At 32.9% G+C, this 26,917-nt stretch overlaps 1 protein-coding gene and 1 long non-coding RNA gene across 2 annotated transcripts; one reads left to right on the top strand and one right to left on the bottom strand.

Annotated features, from left to right (window-relative positions):
- The first annotated feature begins 2,219 nt into the window (after window positions 1-2,219).
- LOC115988141 lies at window positions 2,220-4,520 on the top strand. Its single transcript, XR_004091328.1, has 3 exons — window positions 2,220-2,415; window positions 3,025-3,097; window positions 3,647-4,520. It is a non-coding gene; the product is annotated as an uncharacterized LOC115988141 (long non-coding RNA).
- A 5,730-nt stretch (window positions 4,521-10,250) lies between these two features.
- Window positions 10,251-20,575, bottom strand: LOC115988139 (3-hydroxyisobutyryl-CoA hydrolase 1-like). Its single transcript, XM_031111786.1, has 14 exons — window positions 20,505-20,575; window positions 18,964-19,044; window positions 17,502-17,570; window positions 16,847-16,910; window positions 16,531-16,610; window positions 16,311-16,394; window positions 15,106-15,190; window positions 14,115-14,200; window positions 13,463-13,584; window positions 12,983-13,043; window positions 12,717-12,815; window positions 10,636-10,737; window positions 10,514-10,555; window positions 10,251-10,390 (listed from the first exon to the last, which is right to left on the bottom strand). Exons 1-14 carry the CDS (start codon window positions 20,541-20,543, stop codon window positions 10,253-10,255), a joined length of 1,152 nt encoding a protein of 383 aa, XP_030967646.1. The 5' UTR covers window positions 20,544-20,575; the 3' UTR covers window positions 10,251-10,252.
- Window positions 20,576-26,917: the final 6,342 nt, after the last annotated feature.

Raw genomic sequence — 26,917 nt, 5'->3', positions numbered from 1 at the left:
GTTTTGTCTCGAACCACCTCTTCTAGAAGGATGGATAATCTTTCCAAACAAAGAATAAATAAGTATGGAGATATAAGATCTCCTTGACATATCCCCCCAGATGGAATAATAGTTGATAAAGGTGTACCATTCCACATAATATTAAAACAAGTTAAGGAAATCATATTCATAATAAGACGAATTAGTTTAGGGGGAATTTGGAAGAATTCAAGTGTTTCCTGAATAAACGACCATTCAAGATGGTCATATGCTTTTTCAAGATCAGGTTTAAGAGCCACGTGTCCTTTGGGTCCAAACTTTCTAACCATCATATGGATAATTTCTTGGACAATAATAATGTTGTTGCCCGTACGGACACCCGGAACAAAACCAGCTGGCATGGATTGATAATGTCTGCGATATAAGGCTTTAGCCTTTGCAGGATAATACAAGACACCAATTTATAAAGGGTATTGCATAAGCTAATAGGGAAAAATTGTGTGATCATATCTAGGTGATTTATTTTGGGAATAAGGATGAGATTTGTTGCACCCCAATCTTCAGGAATAGTTGTAGTCTCAAAATTTTCTAAAATGGCTTGAATAATACCAGATCCCAGGATGTGCCAATTTTTTTGAAAGAAAATCATGTGATATCCATTTGGACCTAGGGCTTTTAAAGGAGGGTTGAAAAAACATTCCGATAAATTTCTTCAGGTAGTAGAGGTAGTGGAGTACTAGAATGCCATTGGTGATGTTCAATAAAGGGATTGTACTAAAGGTAATATCTAACCCAAGGCAAAAGAGTTCCAGTTTGAGGAGACGTGGACGTAAAAATTTTGGTAAATGCATCTCTGATGTGGGTAATTAACATATCTCCCGATAACCATAAACCAGTGGAGTCTTTAAGAGTCATAATACGAAACTGACTACGATTTTGCGAATTTTTTAAGTGGAAGAATTTGGTATTAGTGTCTCCATAGTTTAACCATGTGATACGGGATTTAAGTTGCCAAAAAAGGAATTCTTGATGGAGTGTATGATTTTAATCTAGGATGAGCTAGTGTTCCAGAGAATAAAGATAAGCTGAGGGTTTGCATGCTAAAGCTATTCAAATGCCTTTTAAGTCTAGCTAATAAGCGATTCTTTTTCCCAAACAAGTTGCCAAAATGATTTTTATTCCAGTCAATAATGTTGGTAGTTAAAAATTTTAGACGATGTTGTAACCTAGAAATGGGGGAGGAAGGAGATGGTATAAATGCCAAGAAATTCCAACTATTCTCAACCAAAGTTGAGAAAGAAGGATCAATTAGCCACAGTTGTTCAAATTTAAAAGGTTTGGTCAATTTATATGTGGGAGGTTCAGATTTTAATAAAATGGGGCAATGATAAGATTTGGTATGAGGAAGGCGATGAATTTTTGACCTAGGAAATAAAATATTCCATTCTATATTGCCTAAGCCTCTGTCTAATCTTTCCTTAATATTTCAATGCCAAATCGGGTTCTTGTTGGTCCAAGTAAATTTGGGACCATGAAAACCTAAATTCATAAGACCACAAGAATTAATACAATCTCTAAATGCATTTAATCTATTTTTGTTAAGAGGAAGCCCCCCCATTTTTTCGTCTTCAACAAGCATATCATTAAAATCGCCTAAAAGGACCCAAGGCATATTAACAGATGGAGATAAATCTTTTAAATAATTCCATAAAATTTTACGTTTATTAAAATTTGGGGAAGCAAATATAGCCGTACGAAGAAAATTATAAGAGTTGGTGGGTAACTTGACAAGTGCATGAATATTCACTAGTAGTGAGAATCTCCACAATAAGCCTACTATCCTTATTCCACATAATCCAGATACCACCCAAAAAACCTGTAGGATCAACTCTTTGGGAATGAGAATATGGAAGACTGTCTATGACTGCTTGGGCACGTTCGCCTGCAATCCTGGGTTCAACGATAATCAGAATTTGAGAGCGATGCAGATGATAAAGTTCGTGTGCGTGGGTACAAAAAGCTTCATTTCTTGCTCCCTGACAATTCCAGGCAACTATCTTCATGGATGATGTGTTTGGATTGAGATAATCATTGGGGACCCTCCCTAAGGTCCTCTGTAACGTCCCAGCAAGTCAAAAAAAAAAAAAAAAAGAGTCAAAGATCAGATATTTTTTTGGGTTCCCACGTACCAAACCCCACCTAACCCCACTACCCACCACACAATTAACTCCCTCTTATCTCTTTCTTGGCCGGCTCATTCTTTCTTTCTTTTCATTTTTTTTTTTTTTTTTGTTTTCTCTTGTACGCTCCTCTCTACTCTCATCTTCTCCACCGGCACTTCCACACCACCACCACCATTTTCCACCATCATTCTCCAGCAAGATCACCGGAAAATTGTTGTAAACCCATAAACACCTTCATGTCTTTTTTTTTGAGGTAAAATTTTTTAATCTTTTTGGTGGATTTTACATTTTTGCTTGAGGTTATTTTTATCTAAGTTTTAATAATGATATTCATGTGATTTATGAGTATTGGAAGTGATATTTATGTGTTTTTATGTATGGGTTTTGTACCGGTGGAATTATTTGTTGAGTGGGTATATAATTTGTGCTAATTATGACTACTTAAGGTTTATGTATGGTTCTTCTCAAAAAAAAAAAGGTTTATGTATGGTGGGAAATTTATGGGTTTAAGTTATAACATCTAATGATTGGTAAATCTAATTTTCCATTGCCATTGGGTTTATTGGAGTTAGTTGAAGTTCTAAATTTCTTGTCTTGGAGGATATTTTGATTTTTCTTTTATAGATCTCTTAATGATGTAGTGTAAATTTTATGAAAGTTAGTCATGATGTTAGAGATGACATTGAATGGGTTAAATTTATAAATTGGAGTCTATGTCTTGTGAATTAATTTGTTGAGAAACTTTGGAAGAGGAATGTGTTATTGATTAGGTTAAATATTAGGCTTGCCTAATTAAGTGCTTATTTGGCAATTTCTAAATTGTAACTAGATACAATTTTAAGCTTTATGCTTTTTGTGTTAGGTTTGCTTGATGTTGTTGAGGTTCTACCTAATCTCCTTTGGAGCTTGGAGAATTAGGCTTTTGTGTTTGCGAGGTAAGTAGCTTTTTAATGGGATTTTTGGAAAAATAAACATGTTGCATAAATGATATTTTTGGGTTAGACACACTTTTGGAAACTACCTATGGAAACTTTTGGAAACTATTGTGTCGTAACCTTAATATATATATATATATATATATATATATATATGATTATATATGAAAGTGCATCATATTTGGTATTGCATTTGGGGAAATGCATGAATTTGTTGATATGGAAAAATGAGTATCTTTTATTTAATCTTTGATAAGGAAATCTTGGATTTTATGGTATATTAGAAAATTTAAAGATGCTTATTTTGTCTTGTTATGTGGGAAATTGATAGAAAATCTTTTTGGCAAGAATGAAGTTGAAAACCTTACAAACTTTGTGGAAGTTAGATTATTTAAGGTTTTTCTGAAACTACCTAGATATGAACTATGTGTTCCAAAGAAATGTAACTTGTGAGCTTGTGTGGTTTTTAACACCATGTCATGTGTGATTTCTCGGTGATCACCCCCGATTTGGTTTCTAAAGTCTTTGTGACAATGGAATCAAATCCAGGTTAGTACCCTTTCACTTTGGATGACACGTTCTTCCTTGCTATCTGTGGGGGGGAAGAGGTTCCTTGATTGTGTGTGGGTGAGGTTGCTGCCCATGGGGCCAAGAAACCACATACAAGAGGGGTCCTATTTGACGCGCTTTCTCTACTGCCCATGGGGAGAGAGAAAAATCTTGAGTGTGTGGGTGAGGCTGCTATCCATGGGACCAAGAGTCTGCATACCAGAGAGGACAATATCATGCCAGTTGTGAATGGGTGGATCCCCTGACCGGTCTATGTGGGAATATGGTAGGTTTGTGATGAAATGATTGTATGTTAGATTTTATGGCTTTAGAAATTATATTGTTAGTGCTCACAGATTATAATATATAGTTTCATGGTATTATTTTGAGAAACTTTGTGTTTCATTGTTCAATCATTCTTGTCATTTCATATTATTATTGAAGATGAACTTGCTTTTTTCCCACCCCCATTAATTATGCTACTTACTGGGCTTTAGTTCATCCCAATCTTTCACAGTCTTACAAATTAATTATATATCATGAGAATGGAGCTTGCCTTATCAGTAGTGATTGGAGTTTTATGCTGAATTGGGAGACTTATATTACTAATGGTTGGTGATTCGATCTAGTTGTTTTTAAGGGTGCTTGTAGTAGTTAATTTTATTAGAAGTTGGGCTCTTGAGGCTTGTTAGCCCAAGAGTTTTGTTGGGATTGCATATTTTAGAGAGCTTTGGGACTTTCTATTTAATGCATCAGAGTTTTGTAATATATTCATGTATTATGTGGAGGCACATGATTTTTAGTTATTGTTCGTAAATGTGTTATAGAGCTTTGACTTACTTTAAGAGTATATTCAACGAAATTATTATGATAATTCTTGATCTTGGTACTTGATATGATTTATGTGGATTGGATTGTCAAAAGGGAAAAATCTACAAGTACCCTTGGGATGTATTTTTCATGCCTTGGACCCTTTTGGGTTCGGGGCGTGACATCCTCGACGTCATCACTATGGATCAAGTGATGCATTGATGAGTCACTATCATAGTCTTGATCCTGTACATTGGTTCGAGTTCACCGAGCCTTGGCCAAAACATGACGTACACGATGAATGAAAGGCTTTGGTTGGAGAACATGGTGATGTAAAGTGTAGTGACCTTTTTCAACCACGTGAATTATTAATTCCTACTGGCCTCTAAAATTTCCAATAGCGAGTGACCCATTGTTGGGCATAATTTCTCTATAGTTGGTGGCCTTTTTGGCTTTTTGTAATGTAACTACTTAGGTAGTGATCTTTTCCAACCACGTGAATTATTCCTACATGCCTCCAAAATTTCATGTATAGTAGAATAGTCCTTAAACATGGTTGTAGTAAGTGGCCTATAATTCAAAACATATTTAACACGTTGTGTTTTGTTGCGAAAAAGCAAGAGTCTCTCTCATTTTCATTGATGGACCAAAACAAAACTTGATGTATTACAACATGTCTATAGTATTTTTGGCTAAGTCAGTTTGGTGAAAAAAAAAATCATATTTTTTGTGTAGTTAGGTTGCAAATCACCATTCATACCAATTTCCAATTGAGCTCTTTTTTTTTTCTTTTCTTTTTTCTTTTAAAAAAAAAAATATTTACATGCAGTGATATAGTATTTTGGTTGAGGAGTCTTATATTACATAATAAACTGTCATAATGTTTTTACAATTGTCAAGGTGCAGTTCTTTATAAGTCAAAATAAAATATAAAATATTAATAAACTATCATACCAAGACCAACCACAACTAAAAATAAAACTCTTTTGAAAATATTATGAAATTTTGGTGTTGTCACTTGTCACAATATCATACTAGGATGTGCCCAACTTAAAATAAAGGTATTGTGAAAATGTGACATTTTGTTGTTGTCATAGTATTTTCACAATTAGGTGTAATAAACTTATGAACAATTTAAGTTTCTTAAAACATTCCTATCCGCTCATGCAATATGGTAAAAGAGCCCATTTTTCTAATCAACCCGAAAAGTCACCCACATCAACTTATGCATTTATTGTCCAAAATGCATTTTAGCTATATTTCTTGGGCAAATATACATCAGGATTGTTGTTGTGAATTTCAATTTTTCTTATTTCTTTGCATTTCTCAAGAATGAAGAAGGAGAGTGGATTGTCACAATATTCTTAGGCTAGCCTTTTTATTTTGTCTTTTTTGTGCTTCCACATAGTTTCACTAAAAGAAACCACTTTTCCATTTTATGCTTAAGTTAGTTCACAGTTTCCCTCCTAAATTTAAAATTGAGCAATTTCACCATTTATATTATGGAAACAAGTAAATAACCCCTATTGTTACTCTTGGTTAAACCGTAATGGAATCTTATGAAGGTGTGTAACACTAGGACCTTTTTTCTGGGTTAAGTAAAAAGGTCATTTATTCTAACACTAATTAATATTGCCCAAGCACACTTCTTTTGGAGTTTTAAAGTGATTCAATGTTTTAAGGTGTGTTTGGTAGAGTGGATTTTAGGGAGGATGGAAAACAAATAAGAGAAAATGAGGAGGAAAATTTTTTTGGAAGGTGTTCAGTTGGGACGATGAGAGAAAAATGATGGTAGGGCCTGGGTTTTTTCTCCCTAAGCCCTACCACTTAAATGATGGTAAGGTACATGCGATTCGTCCCGTACGTTTTTTTATTTTATTTTTTATTCTTTGCGACCAGTTCCAGTTTTAAGTGCTTTTTTGTGCTCCTTTTTTTTTTTTTTTTTTTTTTTTTTTGGACGTTGCCTCTTCCTTTTTTCTTTTTCTTTTTTTTTTTTTATTTATTTTTTTTTTTATTTCCTAGGGTCATGGGCATAACAGTACTTTTTTTTTTTTTTTTTTTGGTTTAGACATGATTTTTTTTTTTTAATAATAAATTTGAGTGATTGCTTTTTTTTTTTTTGGTTGTTGGCCACTTATTTGTTTTAATTGGGCATCATTTTTTAACAAGAGTATATGAGAATATTTATACAAACTCACTTTTTCTATCCCTCCATATTTCCACTTCCTACCAAACAAAAATGAGGGAAATTAAAATCTTTTCTATCCCCTCACTTTTCCTCCTTTCCACCATTTTCTATCCCCCCGCTTTTCCACTCTTCCAATCTAACGTATCCTTAGTGCTGTTATGATTACACTCAAGAAAACTAGAAATACTAAATTAAAACAATACTGCTCAATCCTATTTTTATATGTAAATACAAACCTATATCCATATGGAACCCATCAACAAATTATAGAATGTACAAACCAAAATTACATACCACTTTAAGACAAATGAATGATAACATTTCAATTGACAGCATTGAAGAGAAAAAGGGGAAAGGAAACCATAAACTTAAGCCATAGCAAAGATTAAGCTGCAACAATTGACCATTACAATGAAAATTATCTAGCTTGTCAAACTTTACAAACTCTATTTACTATTCAAGCATCTCTGCTAATATTTCAAAACATTAAAGCAAAATTTCTTATTGTTGAGCAGCATGAAGATTTTGGACACCATCATTTAAAATTCCCATTTGCAAAGAGAAAACTTAAGGAAACAGTTGGAGACAAGGCAATGTCCTTTTCGGTGGATGAGTGGTGAATTCTCGAAGAATATGTCATGAGTGCATTCCAAAACTTAGAAACTCAAGGTTAAGGCCAAACAGTGCTCTTTTGTATGCACAAGTGTCTTCAAATAAGTAACTCGAGGTGCCCATTTGATCTCCTAAAAAATTGAATGCCCCCCCTGTAGGTCAACCCCTGCATTCTACATGATCTATTGATTCACCATTTAAACTTGAGCGTAATCTCGCAACTTCTCCCACGTGGAAATGTTATAGAATGGTTAGCCCCAAATTTCCGGAGTTGCATTAGGATATAACAATTTCGAGTACACAGAACAAAAAGAGGCTACATAGAACCAAACTTACATACATACATTGATACATATATTTCAATTAAAAAGCATAATATAAATGATAATGCAAGAAAAACACATAATCGAAAAGTAAGTTAGGCGTGATACCATTTGAAAAGAAAGGGGATTCAATTGCTTAAGCCCGTTCAATGTCAATATTCTTGCAGACAACTTCTCTTCAACCAGAACCTGTCAAACAATCAATCAAAAAACACATATAAGAATCGAAAACATGCAAACTTAACAATCAAAATGCCCTCTAACACATCTCCAATGCTGCGATTATTAAGGTAAAAAAAAAAAAAAAAAATCATTAAAACCATATTATCCCAATAAAAAAAAATAAAAAATAAAAAAAAAACCCATGTTTTCTATAGTATTCAACAACTAAGACTCTGTTTAGTTGCCAAGACTTTGGCTCATAAGAGAAGTTTCTAAAGTCTTACTCCTCAATTATTGTATATCTTCTCAGCAACCAAACAAAGCATGGAAATGGAAATGGAAATGGAAATGATTTATAGGTAGGAGAGAGAGAGAGAGAGAGAGAGAGAAATTGGAGAGACCTGAAGGTCGTCGAGTTTGGTAGAATTGAGCGGAGCCATGGTTCTTTCTCTCTGTGAATTGCCGTGCTGATAAGCTTGGTGGTATGGGATTTTAAGCTCACCTATACATAGAAACGACAACTCTCTAGAGTACTCTTTTTTCTTTTTTTTTTGAGTGGTTGAAAATGCATTTTACTTTAACATCTGTTTATGCAAAAATAACGGTCTATTTTATAATAAAAACTTAAAAAAAAATAATTAATTATTTTACAAAATACTCACACATGATTATTTATTAAATACTATATTTTATTAATTAAATGTTTATCTCTCTTCATATAGCAGCTGCCTTTCATTATCTTCCTTCACAATTGGGAAACAATTTTTTTTTTTTGAATAAGCTACTATGCTTAAGTATATTTACACAAGCATTGTAAAAAATCTCCTTTTACACAATGGATATATAAATTGATGTGTGAGTTTTTTGAGGTTGACTTGCCGAAATCTAATTTGAATGCTCTTAAGCACCTTTTTCATACCGTATATTCCTTTGGTTGGTCTTTTCTGTGTAGATTATCATGCATGGGTGGTGGTGAAAATTTATTCAAGTGGCATTTTCCATGACATAATTCCCAAATAGCAAGCAGTTCCATCTAGTGTAAATTCTCACGTAGTGAGTTCCCTTTCTTGATGTAAATTCCTGCATACTCAACAGCCCTTTTTTTTTTTTAAATGTAAGTTCTCACATTCACATATTTTTCACTTCTAACCCTTGTTGGAGAGATAGATGCATAGTTTCCACATTCACACATGCACTCAGATCTACATTGTTTTCAAAACGCCTCATATCGACATTTTGGCAGCACATTCAGCTTTTGCCCAACTTGGTGATTTAGATTTGGGGAGTTGGATCCATGAATATATCAAGATGGTTAGACTAGAGCATTCTACAAGTTTGAAGAATTCACTAGTTGAAATGTACTCTAAATGTGGAGATATAGACATTGCTCTTGGAGTATTTGACGACATATCCAAAAGATGTTGTCTCTTGTAATGATATGACCCAAGTACTTGCTCTTCATGGCATTGGTGAGAAGGCTTTGCCTCAATTCCATTTGATGACAAGGACATGCATTCAACCATATGATATAAGCTTCAGTGGAGTATTATACAATTATCAGCTTTTAGCCGTGCAAGGGTGATAGGTGATACAAGAAAGTAGGCAACATTTCAATATCATGAGGGCACAATATGGAATAAGCCCTAAGTTGGAGCACTACGGATGCATGATTGACCTTTTATAGGCCTTCTGGAGGAAGATGTAGATTTTATCCAAAAAAAATGCCCATGGAACCAAAAGGAGCAATCTGGGGGGTTGTGCTTAGTGCAGCAGATTGTTTATAAAAATCAATTTAGGGGAGGAAGCAGCCAGACGCTAAATCTTGAATCAAAAAATGATGGAATCTATGTTTTTCTTTCGAACATCTATGAAAGTGGGAAGAAGTAAAAAGAGTGAGAAAACTTATGCACAAAAAAAGTATTCGAATGACACCGGGTTGCAACTCAATTGCCATAAATGGAGTTTCTCATTTATTCCTGGTCTAACATCATTCTCATCCAGAAACTACAGAAATTTACTTGATGCTAAATCAAATGACTCCAAAGTTGAACTGATTAGCTATGTTGCAGAAACTTCAGAAGTGTTGACGAACATAAAGAAGTGAAAGCTGGAAATTTCTTATGGTTTGTTGAAAGCACAACCAGGGGCCAAGAATCTTATTCTAAAGAACCTCAGGGTCTGCTTAGACTGTCATTCTGCATTTAAACTTATTTCCAAGATTTACAAACGAAAAGTAAGAGTCAAGGGGTCATTTACATCATGTCAAAGATGGTTCCTTTTCTTGCAAAGATTACCAGAGAAAATAATTTGAAGCATACGCTGGAAATTTATGTTCTATATACTATAATTATAGCATCAGCTAAAATTGGCACCCTTTAACAAGGTTTGACTAATAGCACAAAGATAATGAGAATATCATTGTGGTCATATATGTCTCCACACAATGTGTTGATATCCCTTTTATTATAATTTAAAAAGCGCAACAATTTCCCCATTTTTCACCTTCACGCATTAAAGCTTTGCAATGGCATATGCAGGCAAATTAGATCTCGCAGGGAGCTTTAGATCTTCCCAGCCTTCATCATCCATCATAGAGAAGTATGAGTCAACCATATTGTCACTAACAAGCTCCAATTTAGAGGGCTCCCACTGTGAGAGAAAGGAAGCCAAAAATGAAATAAGAAAAATAAACCAACAGAAATTTATAATTATGAAAATCATTGAGACTGAAAAATCTAAGTGGCAAAGATATAGAAAAAGATGCATGTCTACCTTTGGGCTCTTATCCTTATCCAATAGTATAGCTCTGAAGCCCTACAGTAAAAAGGGGAAGTCTTAAAATAATCGTCAAAAGAAGAAATTAGGAGAAGATAAATATTTGAGTAAGCTGAAACCTCAAAGGGATCCTTGCTGAGTTTTCCTTGCAGGAAATGACAAGCAATTCTATACTCACGAACAAGACATTGACCAACACCTTGGAGCCGTCCTTGTCTAATCTGTTTGCAAGAGGAGAATAAGCGTTAGAAAGTAAAAACAATCTCACAAGATTTAGACAAATTGGATGGCTTCTTAGTTTTGTCTTTAGTTATAAAGTTATTGAGGGAACCAAATATCATATTTCTATTATGGTGGTATCCATGCAAAAGAGGGGATCATATGTCAGATAACCAAGTCAAGCTTGGATCCCAAGTGACACACAATCCCCACATTCATCTTCATACCTCAAATGATATGCTTTCTTGCACATAGTGATAAAAATTTTTGTACTACTATTACAACTATGACTTCACACATATACAAAAAAATGGAAATTCACCATGCTTATAAAAAAATCTGTTCTATGCCCTTCATGAAAAAAGGAAGCCAGAAAAAACAAGGGCATTATTTATTTTTTATCAAGATAAAACTCATATTGGCCTTTGAAGCGAAAGAGAGAATAATGATAGCAGGACATTCTCTTTCTATGGATCCAACTTAATTTTCTATGCATTTTTGGATGCTCCTCCAAATTATACCACAATCACCTCTGCACAGTGGCTAAAAATGTTTAACTTGACTGTTCTCCAATGGCCATAGCACATCCTGATTCCCGATGGACCTGTACCAACCTACGTCACAATTCACAAGGATAGAGTAGCATGTGCTGGGTGCAGATGTGTATCTAGGCATCAAACCAATTTCATCCCCATTACTCAGAAATGAAGCCTTATCTTTTTTTTTCTTTTTTTTAATTGATTGTTCTAGAGAGAAACGAAAACACCTGATTTATTTGATTATTCAATTCTGTTCATTCCTTAGGTTATTAAGAGGTAGTTACATGTTTAATGGCTGGACATTGAAAGCATAACACTTGCTGACAAGAGTCAATGTTGTGTTGGATTACACGTGTGAGTGAAGTCCCACATTGAATAAATATGAAAAGAATGAGTAGTTAATATAACATAATTGAGCACATACCCATTGGGCTTAGGCCTTTTGGGTTAAAGTGTGTCTCTGTATGTTATATTAATTATTTAAGGAAGCTCCCCAAGGTGTTTATTTTCCCAACAAGTGGTATCAGAGCCCATGATGATGTGCGGCAAAGGTGGTGAGGTGTTCATGGTCCCTACCCAACGGGGAAAGAAAAAGCCTAAACGGCCCACATACAAAGATCTTGGAGAAGAAAAAAAAAGAGCCCAACAAATGAATATTTTCTAATGGTGCTAAATAATGGTGTGATGCAAGGTTCCCATGGACATGGACGTGTGCGGGGTTCCCATGAATGTGCGTGCGGGGTTGACACGTGGTTCCCATGGATGGCGTACGAGAGACTCATGGATGGTGCATTGATGAAGTAAAAAGCCCATTAGGTAAGGGGGAGTGAGTAAGACTTGTTCATAACCCACAAAGAGGTCTTGAAGCCTATAAAGAGGCAGACTCACACGTGAGGGGGAGATTTGTTGGGTAGTTAATATAACATAATTGAGCACATACCGATTGGGCTTAGGCCTTTTGGGTTAAAGTATGTTCTATATGTTATATTAATTATTCAAAGAAACTCCCCAAGATGTTTATCTCCCCAACATGTTGCATCTGAAATAGGCACTTCAAACATTTTAGTGTCCAATAAAGAATAGATGCCACCATCTCTCCTTTTTGATAACTTTATTTAGGTTCTTGTTGCACTTATCATAAAATGCCTTGAAAAAGGACACTGTTTTCAGTTGTCAACCACTTTTACCAGTTTATAATCCTTGAAATTGAATTTCTAACCTTCAGAAACTGGAATAAATGATACTTCTGCTAAAGGAAAAAAAAAAAAGAAAAAAAAAAAAAAGAGATTTCTATAGCCTCACATGATTAGAGCACATAACGAAAATCCTACAGAGCTAAATTTCAACAGAAGATGTCATGAATATCTTAACCACAAGTCAATCAGTCTTAAGCAGTTAAATGCTGTCTGGAATGGAAGTATTAAGGCTTGCTGCTCCCTTACCGATCTCAGAGAAATTTTAAGGCTTGTTGGTGACGCTCTCTTCAGTGACTGGATTGTTTTAGAGATCCAATCATCCTTCTCATTCAAGGCCTCTCTCTCCTAAAATTGCCAACACAAGATCATGGTCAGGTAAGTGGTAAACATGTAAACACCAAAAAGAAAAGAATATTACTCAAAGCACTAGCAAACTTTTCGAAGACATCTGACAAAGAGGACAGCAAATTAATATTCTCATCATGGATAAAATTCAATATCATTGAACTTACAAGGGCAGATATGATTTCTTCCACTGTTCTTCGAGAAAAGCACCTATCAATGACCTTCAATCTGTAGCCAACGAAAAAAAATAAGGATTTCAAGTTTATTGAGAAAGATTAAAAAAATACTTAAAAAATATATTTGAGGGTCTTGGACAACAGAAAGATAGGTTCGCATTTCAGAAAATGAAAACATTAGTTCTTTAATACAAAATCAACTCTGACAGAACCTCTAGCACTCAATCTGTGAGTTGTAGTTCATTTATCACTGTATGTTAAGATGATACATCCAGCTAGCTAATAAACTAACAGAGCTTTTTCATATGTGCGTTCACTGAGAGAAGTTTATTTCATGATTGATTGTCCTTGACATCATAAGTATTAAAAATCCTTGGCATACGTAGAATACAGTTTAATGAATAAAAACTGTAGAGGCCATTTAATTAGAACAAGAAGTATAATCTTTATAATTATGAATGCAAAAATAACCTGTGATATGCACTTTGCTCTTTCAAATAAGGTTGCTTTGAGTACTCATTAATAACTGCGGAGATTATGGCTGGATCACTTGAATCTACCTTGCACAGTGCTTCTTCCAAAAAAGACAATCTCTGGCCAACAATTAAAAACACATAAGGCATTCAAATGGCAATGTATTACAGAATTAAAAATAAAAATTTTGGCAGATAAACATAATGGTGATGACTACACATGCATAGCATTTCATCTTAATGGCATAAGGATAAATATTGTAGAAAATAGTTCGTAAATAGAAAGTATATCCTAGACTTAACCCCAGGGGTTGGTCTAATGGTCTTATTTGTACTATTGAACTACATAAGTATTTCCTCCTTTCAATTTCTGTTTTTACCATAATTTCCCTCTTTCTTCAAATCAAATGACCTATGTATCCTCCTCCCGTCCACTCCACTACTTTGCCTTTCAGTTTAAACCAAGTAGGGAATGGAAAAAACAAGTCTTTGGAAAAATATACAATAATTCATAATGTGCACTAAAACCATGCTGATGCATGTTACTGCTTACAACTATTCATCAACCACACAAGATGCATCTTTTTCCTTCATTAGAATTTTGAGTGCTATGCCTAAAATCAAATAATTAAAATAGAATGAAATACTACCTCTGAGGGGACAAAGTGAGTTGCAAGCCCACATACAAGCATTTCAGCACCATCCAACCTAGTGCCTGTAAGACCAAGATATTCTCCTGCCAAAGGTTTAAAATTATAACGAGTAGAAGATGGGAAATGGGAGGGGAGTTATCAAAAAAGACCATTATAATAACAAAACAATGCAAAAAATGAGAAGACCACTTCAGAACACTTTTAAGCTTTGGTACAAAGAAACATAGAATTGTTATAATTCCAAATTTTATGTAATAAATAAATCTAAAAATATGAACAAATAAAAAAAAAACAAAACAATATAGTAAGAAATAAATGTGGTGTAGAACAGACAGTAGAGATTTTCTTTGAGCAGAGAGACGACCATATGTTAGTGCAAGAGAAATTCAAGAAATACAAAAGCACTAGTAGAAATCATTGGTGACAGCAACAGAATTGCAAGTCAAAATACCTAGTAATCTGTTCATAATTGCTGAAGAATTAATAAAACTTAAGTTTTCTAGTAGATTAATTGCATGGTACAAAGAACCAACACCCATTATGGTTTGTTTTCTGTCGAACCATGGTTCATTCTAAGATTTGGTTTATTCTTAACTACTTCGGTAACCAGTTTTTTTTTTTTTTCTTTTGTGTGTGTGCGCGCGCACGCGCTAGGAATTGATAGCTTGAGCTTTACAAATTGACACCTTAATCCCAATGACTCTCCCAACCTACAGATTATGCACCTCTATCGGTCACATGTCCCATATCATGATAACAAGCACATATAATACTCTCACCAATACTGCTAGTTTGCAATAGTATCAATCAGTCATATACATTAAAACCTAAAAATAGGAATTGAACTACTCAAGAAAATTTAAGTGCTAAAGAAATATACCATCCAAACTCCTACAAACTACAAAAGAAAATGAACTTCACCCCCTTTCTAGGAAAGATTTGGAATCCAAAGAGTTACTATATAGGTCAATGATGTAATTGCCATTACCAAAGAATCCAGGGAGTCTTGACAAGAAATAAGAGGCACCCACATCTGGGAAGAATCCCAAAGCTGTTTCTGGCATTGCAAAGATCTGCGAAAAGTCCACTATCAATATGCAAGTTATCCAAGAAACCTAGATCTACAATTTTTTTTTTTTAAAATGAGTGCAACACTAGGACTTCCCATCCTTGGAGGTCACTTGCTTAGTACTAATATTGCCCAGCACACTTGTTTTGGAGTTTTGATGTGATTTTATACTTCAGTGCTGTTATGATCAAACTCAAAAAAAACTAGAACTACTAAATTAAAACAATTCTGTTAAAAAACAAAGAAAAAAAAAGGAGAGCAGTTCAATCCTTCTTTTTATATGTAAATACATCTCATGTATCCATATGGAACCAAAATTACATACCACTTTAAGACAAATGAATAAAATAGCATTGAAGAAGAAAAGGGGAAAGAAAAACAGAATCAATTGGTCATTCCATTGAAAATTAAATACAACTCATGTATCCATATAAACACAACAGCTTCTTCACAAGAAAGATGAATTAGGGCAAATTCTGTCTCTGGTCACAATTTACTTGAACAAATTTTGCTCAACACTTATGCAACTTGTGTCACCTTTGATGGCCCTTGAAATAATCCTTTTATATGTCTAAGGTTGTGAGGAAAAAAAAAAAAAACTCAAACATACAATCACGGATTGGAGTCAAAACAGAACTGAAACTCTGTTTTTTATAAACCTCGACAAATGCCTATCTGTCGAGCTGCTATCAAGCCACGGGCTAGAACAGCTCTTCAAGGCTCGACCAATGGCTAGCTGTCAAGTTTTAATGAACAACACTTTTTGCACTTGAATGTTAGACAGATTTGCATGGCTTTAATACTTGAACTTGAAATAAAGTTTCTTGAAGTATTAAAAACACCTTAGATCTACCAAAATACAAGTAAAATTCATTTTGTCAAATGATTAGCTAATTACATAAAATAATGACATATGTTCCAAACAAGTGAATCACATATGTCCTAACATATTCAATTCCTTGCTTTCGACATTCAAACTGACCATCATCAATTGAATGGGATAAAATAAGGGAAATACGTTACTGCTCTATAAAATCTCAGTGAAGTGTGTAATACATAATCACCTACTAGGAGAAAGTAAAATTCTGTATGACTTAAAACTGGAGATAAAGAGAGATAAATACCGAATTTTCTGTTGCAACCCGGAATCTGCCATGTATTGAAGCTCCCGCCCCACCTCCCATGACAATTCCATTAAGGATTGAAACCTTCAACAATATTTGCATGCTAATAGTAAGAAAGAATATATCCATGAAACTAACTTGACCAAGAATGCCTCCACAGTCAAAAGTCAATATAAACAAAAGATAATGAAAATTTGCAATTCATGGTGAACAAGGTCACCTGGGGTTTACGATATGTTGCCAAAATGTAATTTAAGGTGAACTGCAACCCACACAATCTTGCACCTATTCTCCAGGTACCTAATACATAAAAATATTGGGGGGACGGGGGGAAGTATTACAGGATTAGCATTGATGTCCTTTGCTTCTTAAAAAATAAATTCTTGAAATTCGCATAATTGAGCATCTTGTAAAGAAGAGATGACTGAAAGACTCCAAATTAGCAGTTGAATCTTATCTGTGGTGGTAGGTCATGAATAATCTAGATGTTGATGACCAGTGAGGGTGGTCCAATGAGTAATAAAAAGAGCCTATACCTTCATTAATATCCCGAATCACTGCTGCAAGATCACCTCCAGCACAAAATGCTCTTCCCTTTCCCTAAAAAAATGACCACAGAGGACATGCAATCAGTTTGCATTCTCTGCAAGGCTGAAACAATCGAAAACGTGCCCAATTCTTTACTTATAAACTTTAGTTAAACAAATTAAAATGCCCATCTATCATATATGCACAAAAAATTGTCTTAAGACTCCTGCATATGAACAACCTTTACCAGCTACACTAAGTAAATTTACAATTATATATATATAAAGGAAATTTACAACTAATCAACCTTAAGAAGGTTGCTTTTTTTAGAGGATTAAAGAAGATAATCTGTTCTATTTAGCCAAAATAAAATGACATCAACACTCACCACAAAGCTGGCTTAGTAATTAGAACCAACAGAAATAAGTTAAGTAAGGGTTAATTTTAAAACAAAATCCTTACAAAATGCATAACAAAACAACAAGCACAATGAGTTATTAGAGCTACCTGAATTAACAAAATTAAATGTAATATGCACCCCAAATATACATTTGTGAGGATCAGCCAAAATAAAGTGTCAGAAAGATGCGACTTTCTTTCTGATTTATTTCCAATGCAATCTGTAGGTAAGACATGAAGATTGTCTCTTAAGAATGGACATACCTTGACAATTACCAACTTCACATTAGAATCCTCCTCATATGCAATGAAAAGTTCCAATAGCCGAGAAATCTAAAATTTTGCATTAAACACAAGTTCAGGATAAAATGTAATAGCAAATTGGTTACCTCATTTGCACTATCACAAGTATTGCAGTATTTAAATAAGTATGAATAATATTATCTTACACAAAGCAGACTATCATGGCCTTTAAATGAAATGCAAGAAACAACATAACAAGATCTGCATATGGCAAAAACCTCCCCAAGTAAAATTGTGGTTAATATTACAAAAAGTAACAAAAGGGCATGTATATTTAAAAGAAACAAAGAAACAGAAATAGGATATCATCCATATTTCAGAAATTATACTCAATAGATTATTGAGTCCATCCATTTTGAAACAAGGAAACAACATCACATATAGCAGACATAGCTTTGTACCCTGCCATCATATCTCATTTATTTATTTACTTTTGTTGATAATCAAGTGAATATTTTTAATCAACAAGCTGGAAAACCTGCCATGGCTGCAATAGAACAAACGAGTCCCAACAACAACTAGATAACAGTATCTAAGTACACAACCAAGATTGACTACCCAGATATGCAGGTCAGGGACAAAGTCCCAGCAACAAACAAATCATAATACAAGATAATGCAAAGATAAACTACCACATATCCACTTGGAAAATCATCAGGAGAAAAATCTGCAACAGCTGGAGAGTTGTACAGAGATCAAACTCTAGGCTTAAACACAACATTTGAGATACTCCATTTGGTGCAGGATTTTTTGTTCATACTAGAGTTGGGATATACACCTTTACTTTCAATTTTAATCTTCACCTGATTCTTTATGACTCCTAAGGTTTGTTCCTCAGTTCTCACAGTGCCCTAGTGCTTAATAGAATTTCTTTGAGCCCAAACATGTTATATACTAGCACTGAAGCCTAACCTACAACAATCTGCCCTTAAGCCTTTGAGCTGGCAGCATATATCATACACTATTCTATGCCCAAAGTTTTGATAGAGAGGGCCATTTGGGTGCCAATTATTACACCACATGTAAATGTTAGAACCATCCCCCACCATGAACTTGATTAATGGTGAGCAGAAAATAATATCTCTGAAAATGGTGAATCAAAGTTTCTCTTAAAGTTCCTTCTTGTCAGTATTCTTTTATGTTTCATGTCTAAACATGTTTTCTTAACGGAGAAGGATGCTGTGGGTTATGGAAGTCTAATGAAAATGACTTTAAGTGAGTAAAGTATCACTTTCTAAACCGTGGGTATACAACATTAAAACGGCCTAAACTACAAATAAGTAAAGTGAAATTGATAATTTAAATGATATAGACAATGTTTCAAGGCCAAATTAAGCATTTGATACCATAACGTGGTAGTATAATATAAAAAAGAATGAAAGAAAACACATCAAAAGTATTCAATAAGTTAGGTGTGATATACCATTTGAAATGAAAGGGCATTCAATTGCTCAGGTCTATTCAGTGTTAATATTCTTGCAGACAACTTCTCTTCAACCCGAATCTGTTAAACAAGAAAGGAATATATATAAGTAACTAAAAACACAACTAAACACAACGCACTTCACGACATCTCCATTGCCGCATGAATTGACCACGATCTTCTTAGTTCTTCTGCTAATGATAATTCCTGTTGTTATTGCAAATTTTAAGATAATTTACTCATACATTCAAATAGTCTGTTTTGGAATTACTTATTTTCGGTAGCTTATTTGCATTATATTTATTAAAAGATATAATTTTGGTAATTTTTATATTGAATGTGATACAAAAAATACTACCGTTTGTTTCGATGGAAAATTTTGTGCAAAAATAGTTTTCCATATTTTCCAGTTTTTAATAGTATCATAAAAAATAAGTTAAAAGAAAACTACCTCTAGTTAACGTAAAAATTAAGCCTTATTTTCTACTAATTTTTTTTTTTTCGAAAACTATCCTATCTTACAGTAAACTAAATAAGAGAAGTTAAAATATTGTTTCTCAACTTATTTAAGATTATTACTAAACCTAGTAAAATGAAATAGTTTTATAGAAAACATATTTTGGAAAATAACTTATTTTTTAGAAAATATTATTGTCGAAACAAACAAATTTGCACACTTGTATTCATATTAGATCTTTATACTATAAATCAAGCAACTTCACCCCAATTAAAAATTAAATTATTTAAAAGTACATCATACTATTTCATGAATTCATTAAAAAAAATTATAAAAAACCAATGCAACCATACTATCCTTGGATTTATTTTATTTATTATTCTTTTTTAAAGAAAAATTATCATGGATTATAATATATATATGTGTGTGTGTGTGTGTGTCTCTGTGTGTGTGTATGTATGTGCGCGCACTCGACACTTAGGGATGTTCCAAAGAACGGTGAACCTGACGAGACCAGATCCAGTGCTTTGATGATCGGTGGTGGGTCAAAGCCTTCAAAACCCAATATGGATGGGTTGAGTCTCAGTTTCTCTCCTTCAAAACCCAAGGAAACTAACCCAACCGATATCCTAAGCAACCTCATACTATAGAGATTTCCATAGGATCCAGTGATATTTTGGCTAATTTGTTGAGATATCTCACTACATTTGGTGAGATCTCATTGAATCTAGTGAGTTTCCACTAGATTTGGCAAGATTTTACCGAATTTTTGCTAGTTTTCAAAGGAATCTCAATTGTCAGCGCCTCTATTGGTTTTGTGGAAGACCGACTCAATTTGACTCGCTAATGTTATTGGTTGGTGGCAGGTCTTCCGTTCTGCCACCTATCATAATCAAGTCGAGTTCGGAGGAGCTCAAAAACCCAGCCCGTACAGACCCATGAACAGCCCTAGTGCCAACTCTAGTAAAAAAAAGAAAAAGAAAAAGAAATGACAACTAAAACTCTGTTTGGCTATCAAGAAAGTGTGAAACCATATAATAGATAAGATTGATAGGTGAAGCAAGACTCCAGCTGGGGAGACGACCTGGTGGTCTTCGGGTTTAGTAGAATTGAGTGGATCCATGCTTCTTTTTCTCGCTCTCTGCTAGTGCTAAGACAATTGTAAGCCGAGAGTTGTGTTGATTGCTGTTCTATAAGCCAGGTACAATGGTAATCTTTCCTTATAGACATTAAACACACACACAAAAAAAGGAAAAAAAAAAAAAAAAGGAAAAAATATTGAAAAATCACAGATGCATGCATCATGTTCAAGGAACCCTACACCATTGATTACATGCATGCATGGTCGCCTTCACTGTTGGCAATCGTGATTGAATTGCATTCGTGCCGACGCTGACATATAGCCCCCTTTTTTTTTTTCACCAAATAAAGATTAAAAAAAATCGTCCAACACAAATTAAAAATAATTGTTTTAGAGTGTACATTATTTTTTTTTCTTATTTTTGTATAATCACATATTTTTTCTATTTTACATACTCACTTTTCTAAACACACTACATTAAATTATTTATTTTATGCTTGTAATACTTGTAAAAAAAACAAATTTAAATGAGGAGTATTTAAAGTAAGGGAAATGCTAACGAATGTCCTTAGACATTAGTTAATAAATTCCTATATATATATATATATATATATAAGAGTATTATGATTAGGAGGAATTTTGGTGTGAAATAAGTGAACGGTTATTGGGTATTTTTTAATAGTTTTTTTTATTTTTGGTCGGGTACTGTTTTAAATTTTTCTTAAATTATTTGATTTTTGAGTACATTGTGCTTATAAATTGTGAAAGTAATATCTAAGGATTTTAAAGAAAGTGTTAGGGAGAAATTCTTTTGCAGTAAGCTAGATAAGATAAGTAATCTTATCTTAATTGATTTCATTTTGCTTATACTAATCTTATCCTAATTGATTTCATTTTACTTATACTACTATATTTTAACTACTAATTTTTTTTTTGTTACAATTTTATTTCTAGTGTATTATTGATTTAAAGTAAAGAATAAAAAATTATCATAAATATATTTGATTACTAAATATAAAATTTTATATATGAATTTAAATGAAACATATTTTTATTTGAACTATGATTTTATATATATGTTTTTGAACAATTTGATTATGTTTTGACCCAATCAATAAAGGTTATTCACTAGTACTAAGTCACACTAGAAAAAACAAGGACGTGGGCATCCTTCAAGTACTAAACTTAAAAACAAATATAAATATATATATATATATATATATATTTGCCACCATTAATGCCTTAAAAGATAAGGCTATAGCTCCTAGTACTATGTCACGCTATAACCCACCATTAGTACTTGAAGGATGGTCCACATCCTTGTCTTTCTTAGCGTGGCATATACCAATGAATAACCATCATTAGCTTGATACTAGAATACCAATGAATAACTCCTATTAGTTGAGTATTAGAGTTAAAATATACTCAGATTGTCCAAAATCATATATATAAAATCATAGTTCAAACAAAAAAATATATATATATCTCATTCAAATACATACATAAAATTATATATTTAGTAATCAAATATATTTGTGATAATTTTTTATTCTTTACCTTAAATTAGTAATACATTTGAAATAAAATTGTAACAATTATAAACAAATTTCAATAGTTAAAATAAAGTAGTATAAGTAAAATAAAACTAATTAGGATAAGGTTACTTACCTCAGCTAGCTCACAACAAAAAAACTTCCTCCTAACACTCTCTAAAATCCTTAGATATTACCTAAACAATTTACAAGCACCACTTACTTAGTAATCAAATAATTCAAGAAAAACTTACAACAATACCCGACCAAAAGAAATACTATTAAAAAATATCCAATAACCGACCACTTATCTCACACCAAAATTCCATATAATCATAATATTTTTCTATATATATATATATATATATATATTTGGCCACCATTAATGCCTTAAAAGATAAGACTATAGCTGCTAGTATTATAGGAAAGACAAGGACGTGGGCCATCCTTCAAGTACTATATTTGGGTCTATTTAGATACAGTTTATTGTTAAAAATTAAAAATTTATTGTTAAAAATATTGTAATAAAATAAATTTTAAATATATGAATAATATCGTAGGACCCAATTTTAACTTAATATTTGGTAAAATTTGTACTTGTAAGTCTCCTAACCAATGCACAAAATCAATTTAAAAAAATATAAACGTGCAAAACACTGGTGGCACGTTTGGTAGACTGTAATAGACATTGTAATGTAATAACTATTCCTATGGTTTAATTATTCAATAGTTTGGTTATGTTTTTATTACAGGGAATAATCATTCCTTATGAATAACTATTCTTTAAAATAAGGAATAACTATTCCTCTCTAAAAAGGGTGTAATAGCTATTTCTTAATAGATGTAATAATTTCTAACATTAATATATTTCCAAATAAATAAACTTTCTATATCCACCTAACAATTATGGAAATAAAAAATTATCAAAAAATAACTCATCTCTCTAAAATTTAAAATATATTATTTTCTAGGAAATATAATTATATGAATAAGATATTTCCTAAAATAGATCATAAGTTTTATTCTAATGTTACAACTTACAACCAAGCTAATGAATAGGTTTAATTATTCCATTATAACACATTTTATTCCCGATAATAAAGATTACCATTCCTATTATAATCCACATTCAGTGTACCAAACGTACCTTGGATGTGCCGCTCTTCAAACCCACACTTACGTTACAGCTTTCTTCTTCTTCTTTTTTGGGTAGCCGACCCATCTTCAACAAATACATTGTTACCTACTCCTTTTTTTTTTTTTTTAATTATTTGTCAGACCTCAAACCTAAACCTATACTACTAGGCTTTTGTATTTCCAACTCCATCAATTTTGGGTACAATTCCTTAAAGAAAAACTGTGCAGAACCAGACCCAATATGGTCGTGCCCAACCTTTCGCAAATCAATCTACACAGACTACACTTAATGCAATATTAGCATAGGAAATGAATAGGATCTATTTAGATATAATTTATTTTTGCTGAAATTGAAAATTGAAAATTCTATACCAAAATAATTTTTAAATGTATAAATGGTATGATGGGACCTGTGAACAGTGTGTAAACCGTACGTAAATAATACCTTTTGTTCCATGTATGGTACTCACATATGATGTTATTGTTCACACATCAAAAAAATAAAAATTGGTAGAAAACGCAAATATGGGTTTGGAAGCAGATCCAAACCCACACTAACTATCATGGAGACAGTACAGGTACCAAGAATATAATTCAATCTATTCTTCATCCACATTGTAAAATTCATTAGATATTTATATAATTTCACTTTTGGCCTAAATAACCACATTAAAAAAAAAAAACTCTAATTTCAAATAAAGTTTAGATTTGACAAGAAAGAGATTCTTAGACTCTTATCTTAAGTATGCAATCAAACCTTTTCTAATTGGATATTTTGAGTAGTCTCCTTTTTCAAAATATCTATAGTTATGCACTAACTTAAATTAGATTATATAAAGTTAGGGTTTCAATCTTATTTTCTAAAAGCTCTCTTAGTAATATTAATTATAAAATTAACCTCATAAACAGATTTACTTAAATACCCCTCTTTTTATTTATTTATTTATTTTTACGGGTATTACAATGCTCATTTCATTAAAATATCAAATTTTTTAATTGTTTATTTTTCTTTACATACAACTATTATCCACTTTTTTTTCTCGAAATACGTAAATAAATAATAAACAATTAAATACAAAATAAATAGTGTTACTGTAAATTGATACGGTTACCATATCAAATTTGTAAATTTAAACAATTATACATGAATTAATGTGAGTCACATTTAGACAAAATTGTGTAAATTCTACACATTTTTCTATTATATTCAGACTAATGTGAATGTTTTTCCTAAAGAAATACTTTCTATGGTAGCAGCTATAAATAAATATTAGAAATAACTTTGAGAGAATTTTTTTAATCATGGTATTTTTTTTTTTTAAGTGATTGTGGCAAAAATTTATTTGTGTGGCCTTTATTGGTAAATTTCTATGTAGTGAGTGTCCCTTTCTTGTGTCCTTATTGAATTTAATCTTTTTTTAAAAATAAGGTTGAAACCCTAGTTATATGTAATCTAATTTAAGTCAACGTTAGAATCTTTTTCCCTCTCCCTTGTGTGTGTGTGTGTGTTTGTTTCTCAAAAAAAAAATTAAATCAACGTATAATGGCAGATATTTTGAGAGAAGAGACTACCCAAAATACTCAAGTAGAGAAAATTTGATTGCACACTTGAGGTAAAAGTTTAAGAATAGGGATAATTACACTTTACCCATCTGTGGTTTGTCTTTAATTTTACTTGCCTACCCGTGGTTTCAATTTTGACACTTTACCCACCTGTGATTCCCTCCATTACTAATCTGTAATCCACCTCTGTTAAAATTAAGGGTAAATAGTATTTTTGCTCAAGTTTTATGTCTCTCTCCTCCCAAAACAAAAAATAGCATAAAAATGCAAGAGAAAGAAAATCAAAAAGTGGTATTTATCTCTCTCTCTCCATTCACAAAAATCTTGAATACGAAGAACATACCCAAAAAAAAAAAACCCATATCAACCTACACAAGGGTTGCAAACAAGTGAAATCGCTCTAATATCTTTGAAATTAGGTAATCGACTCCGATTTCGCAAATCATATCAGCGGGAAGATTGGACCAGTTTGGAGGATGGTGTTGATTGGATTGTAACAAACTGTTTGAGGTAACCAGAGGAGATCGATCATCTAGAAAAATTCTATCTATTTGAAGTTGAATAATAAAAGTGAGTGATCGATTAGCTACGATATATACCAAACAAAATTGAATGAAATTCTTTAACAGCAAAACATGAAATGGTGGTTACAACCTTTAGAGTAAAATCAAACAAGGACACTTCTTTTTCAACTTCAACAGGGGACAGAGTTGAAAGGACCAATAAAACTACAGACAAAGCTGCTCGAAAGCTTAAAGTGGAAATAAAGTAACCACGGATGAGAGTGAGAAAAATGGCAACTTGGAAATGGACACCGAATTTTAAAAGTGGAAAGCTTGAAATTTTTCATGCACCCCTTTGTTTGGAAAAGGAAGGATTCACATACATCTTTAAAATCAAGATAAGTTTTCAATTGAAGAACTAGATGATAAAATTAATAGAATTTAGATGGAAGGTGCATTATTCTTGCTCAGAAACTAGACAATCTGAGTCATTAAGTCAGTGATCTTGTGTAGGTTGATCTGGGATTTTTTTTTTTTTTGGGTATGTTCTTCATATTCAAGATTTGTGTGAATGGAGAGAGAGACAAATACCACTTTTTGATTTTCTTTCTCTTGCATTTTTGTGCTATTTTTTGTCTTGGGAGGAGAGAGACATAAAACTTGAGCAAAAATACATATTTACCCTTAATTTTAACAAAGGTAGGTTACGGATTAGTAACGGAGAGAATCACAGGTGGGTAAAGTGTCAAAATTGAAACCACGGGTAGACAAGTCAAATTAGAGGCAAACCATAGGTGGGTAAAGTGTAAGTATCCCTGAAGAATATATTTCTTGTCAAATCTAAACTTTATTTGAAACTATTTTTTTTATGTGGGTATTTTGGCCAAAATTGAACGTATTTAAATATCTAGTGAATTTTAAGAAGGGATTAAATTATATTCTTGATACCTATAGTGTCTCCATGATAGTTATTCATTTCCTATGCCATTATTGCATTAAGTGTAGATGGATTTGCAGAAAGTTAGGCACGGCCTTAGAGCATCCACAACAGTGGATCTATAATTTTAGCTATTTAGTACCACCAAAACTTACTTTATCTATTTTATTTACACACATGCTACAGCAGTGGATCTATTTTAGCTTTCAAAATAATAAAATAATATAAATATCACAATAAAATAATATAACTACTACAATAAAATAATATATCCCACTACCTAAAAAAACAACCATAAACACCTCTACCATCAGCCACAGCCACTACCACCACTAACACCACCACCACCAGTCCACAGCAGGAATAAAAAAATAAAAAAATAAAAAAACCAAATCTCCAATCTTTTTCCACAGCCACAACCACCACCAACACCACCACCACCCCACCACCACCACCGGTAGTCCACAGCAGGGAAAAAAAAAAAAAAAAACTCAAATCTCCAATCTTTTCCTCAGTCACAGTCACAACCACAACACACCACAACCATAGCCACAACCACCACCACCACCACCACCACCACTTCACAGTTAGGAAAAAAAAAAAAAAAAAAAAAACGAAATCTCCAGTCTTTTTCCTCAACCACGACCACAACCGCCACCACACCAGCAATCCACAGCAGCAACAAAAAAAAAAAAAAAAAAAAAAAAAAAAAAAAAAAAACCCCAAATCTCCAATCTTTTTTCT

This window comes from Quercus lobata, chromosome 4 (assembly GCF_001633185.2).
Source record: "Quercus lobata isolate SW786 chromosome 4, ValleyOak3.0 Primary Assembly, whole genome shotgun sequence".
NCBI classification, from domain to species: domain Eukaryota; kingdom Viridiplantae; phylum Streptophyta; class Magnoliopsida; order Fagales; family Fagaceae; genus Quercus; species Quercus lobata.
Note: the sequence above shows the minus strand (reverse complement) of the source record. Positions and strands in the feature narration are given on the sequence as shown.

Bases quoted from the DNA above. Each gene is read 5' to 3' on its own strand.
- LOC115988139 (XM_031111786.1), bottom strand. From the start codon at position 20,543: ATGGATCCACTCAATTCTACTAAACCCGAAGACCACCAG. The intron at 16,611-16,846 runs GTATAGGCTCTT...TTTATGTATTAG, and splicing joins GATTCGGGATATTAATGAAG to GTACCTGGAGAATAGGTGCA. The intron at 14,201-15,105 runs GTAATGGCAATT...AACCTTTGGCAG, and splicing joins AAGACTCCCTGGATTCTTTG to GAGAATATCTTGGTCTTACA.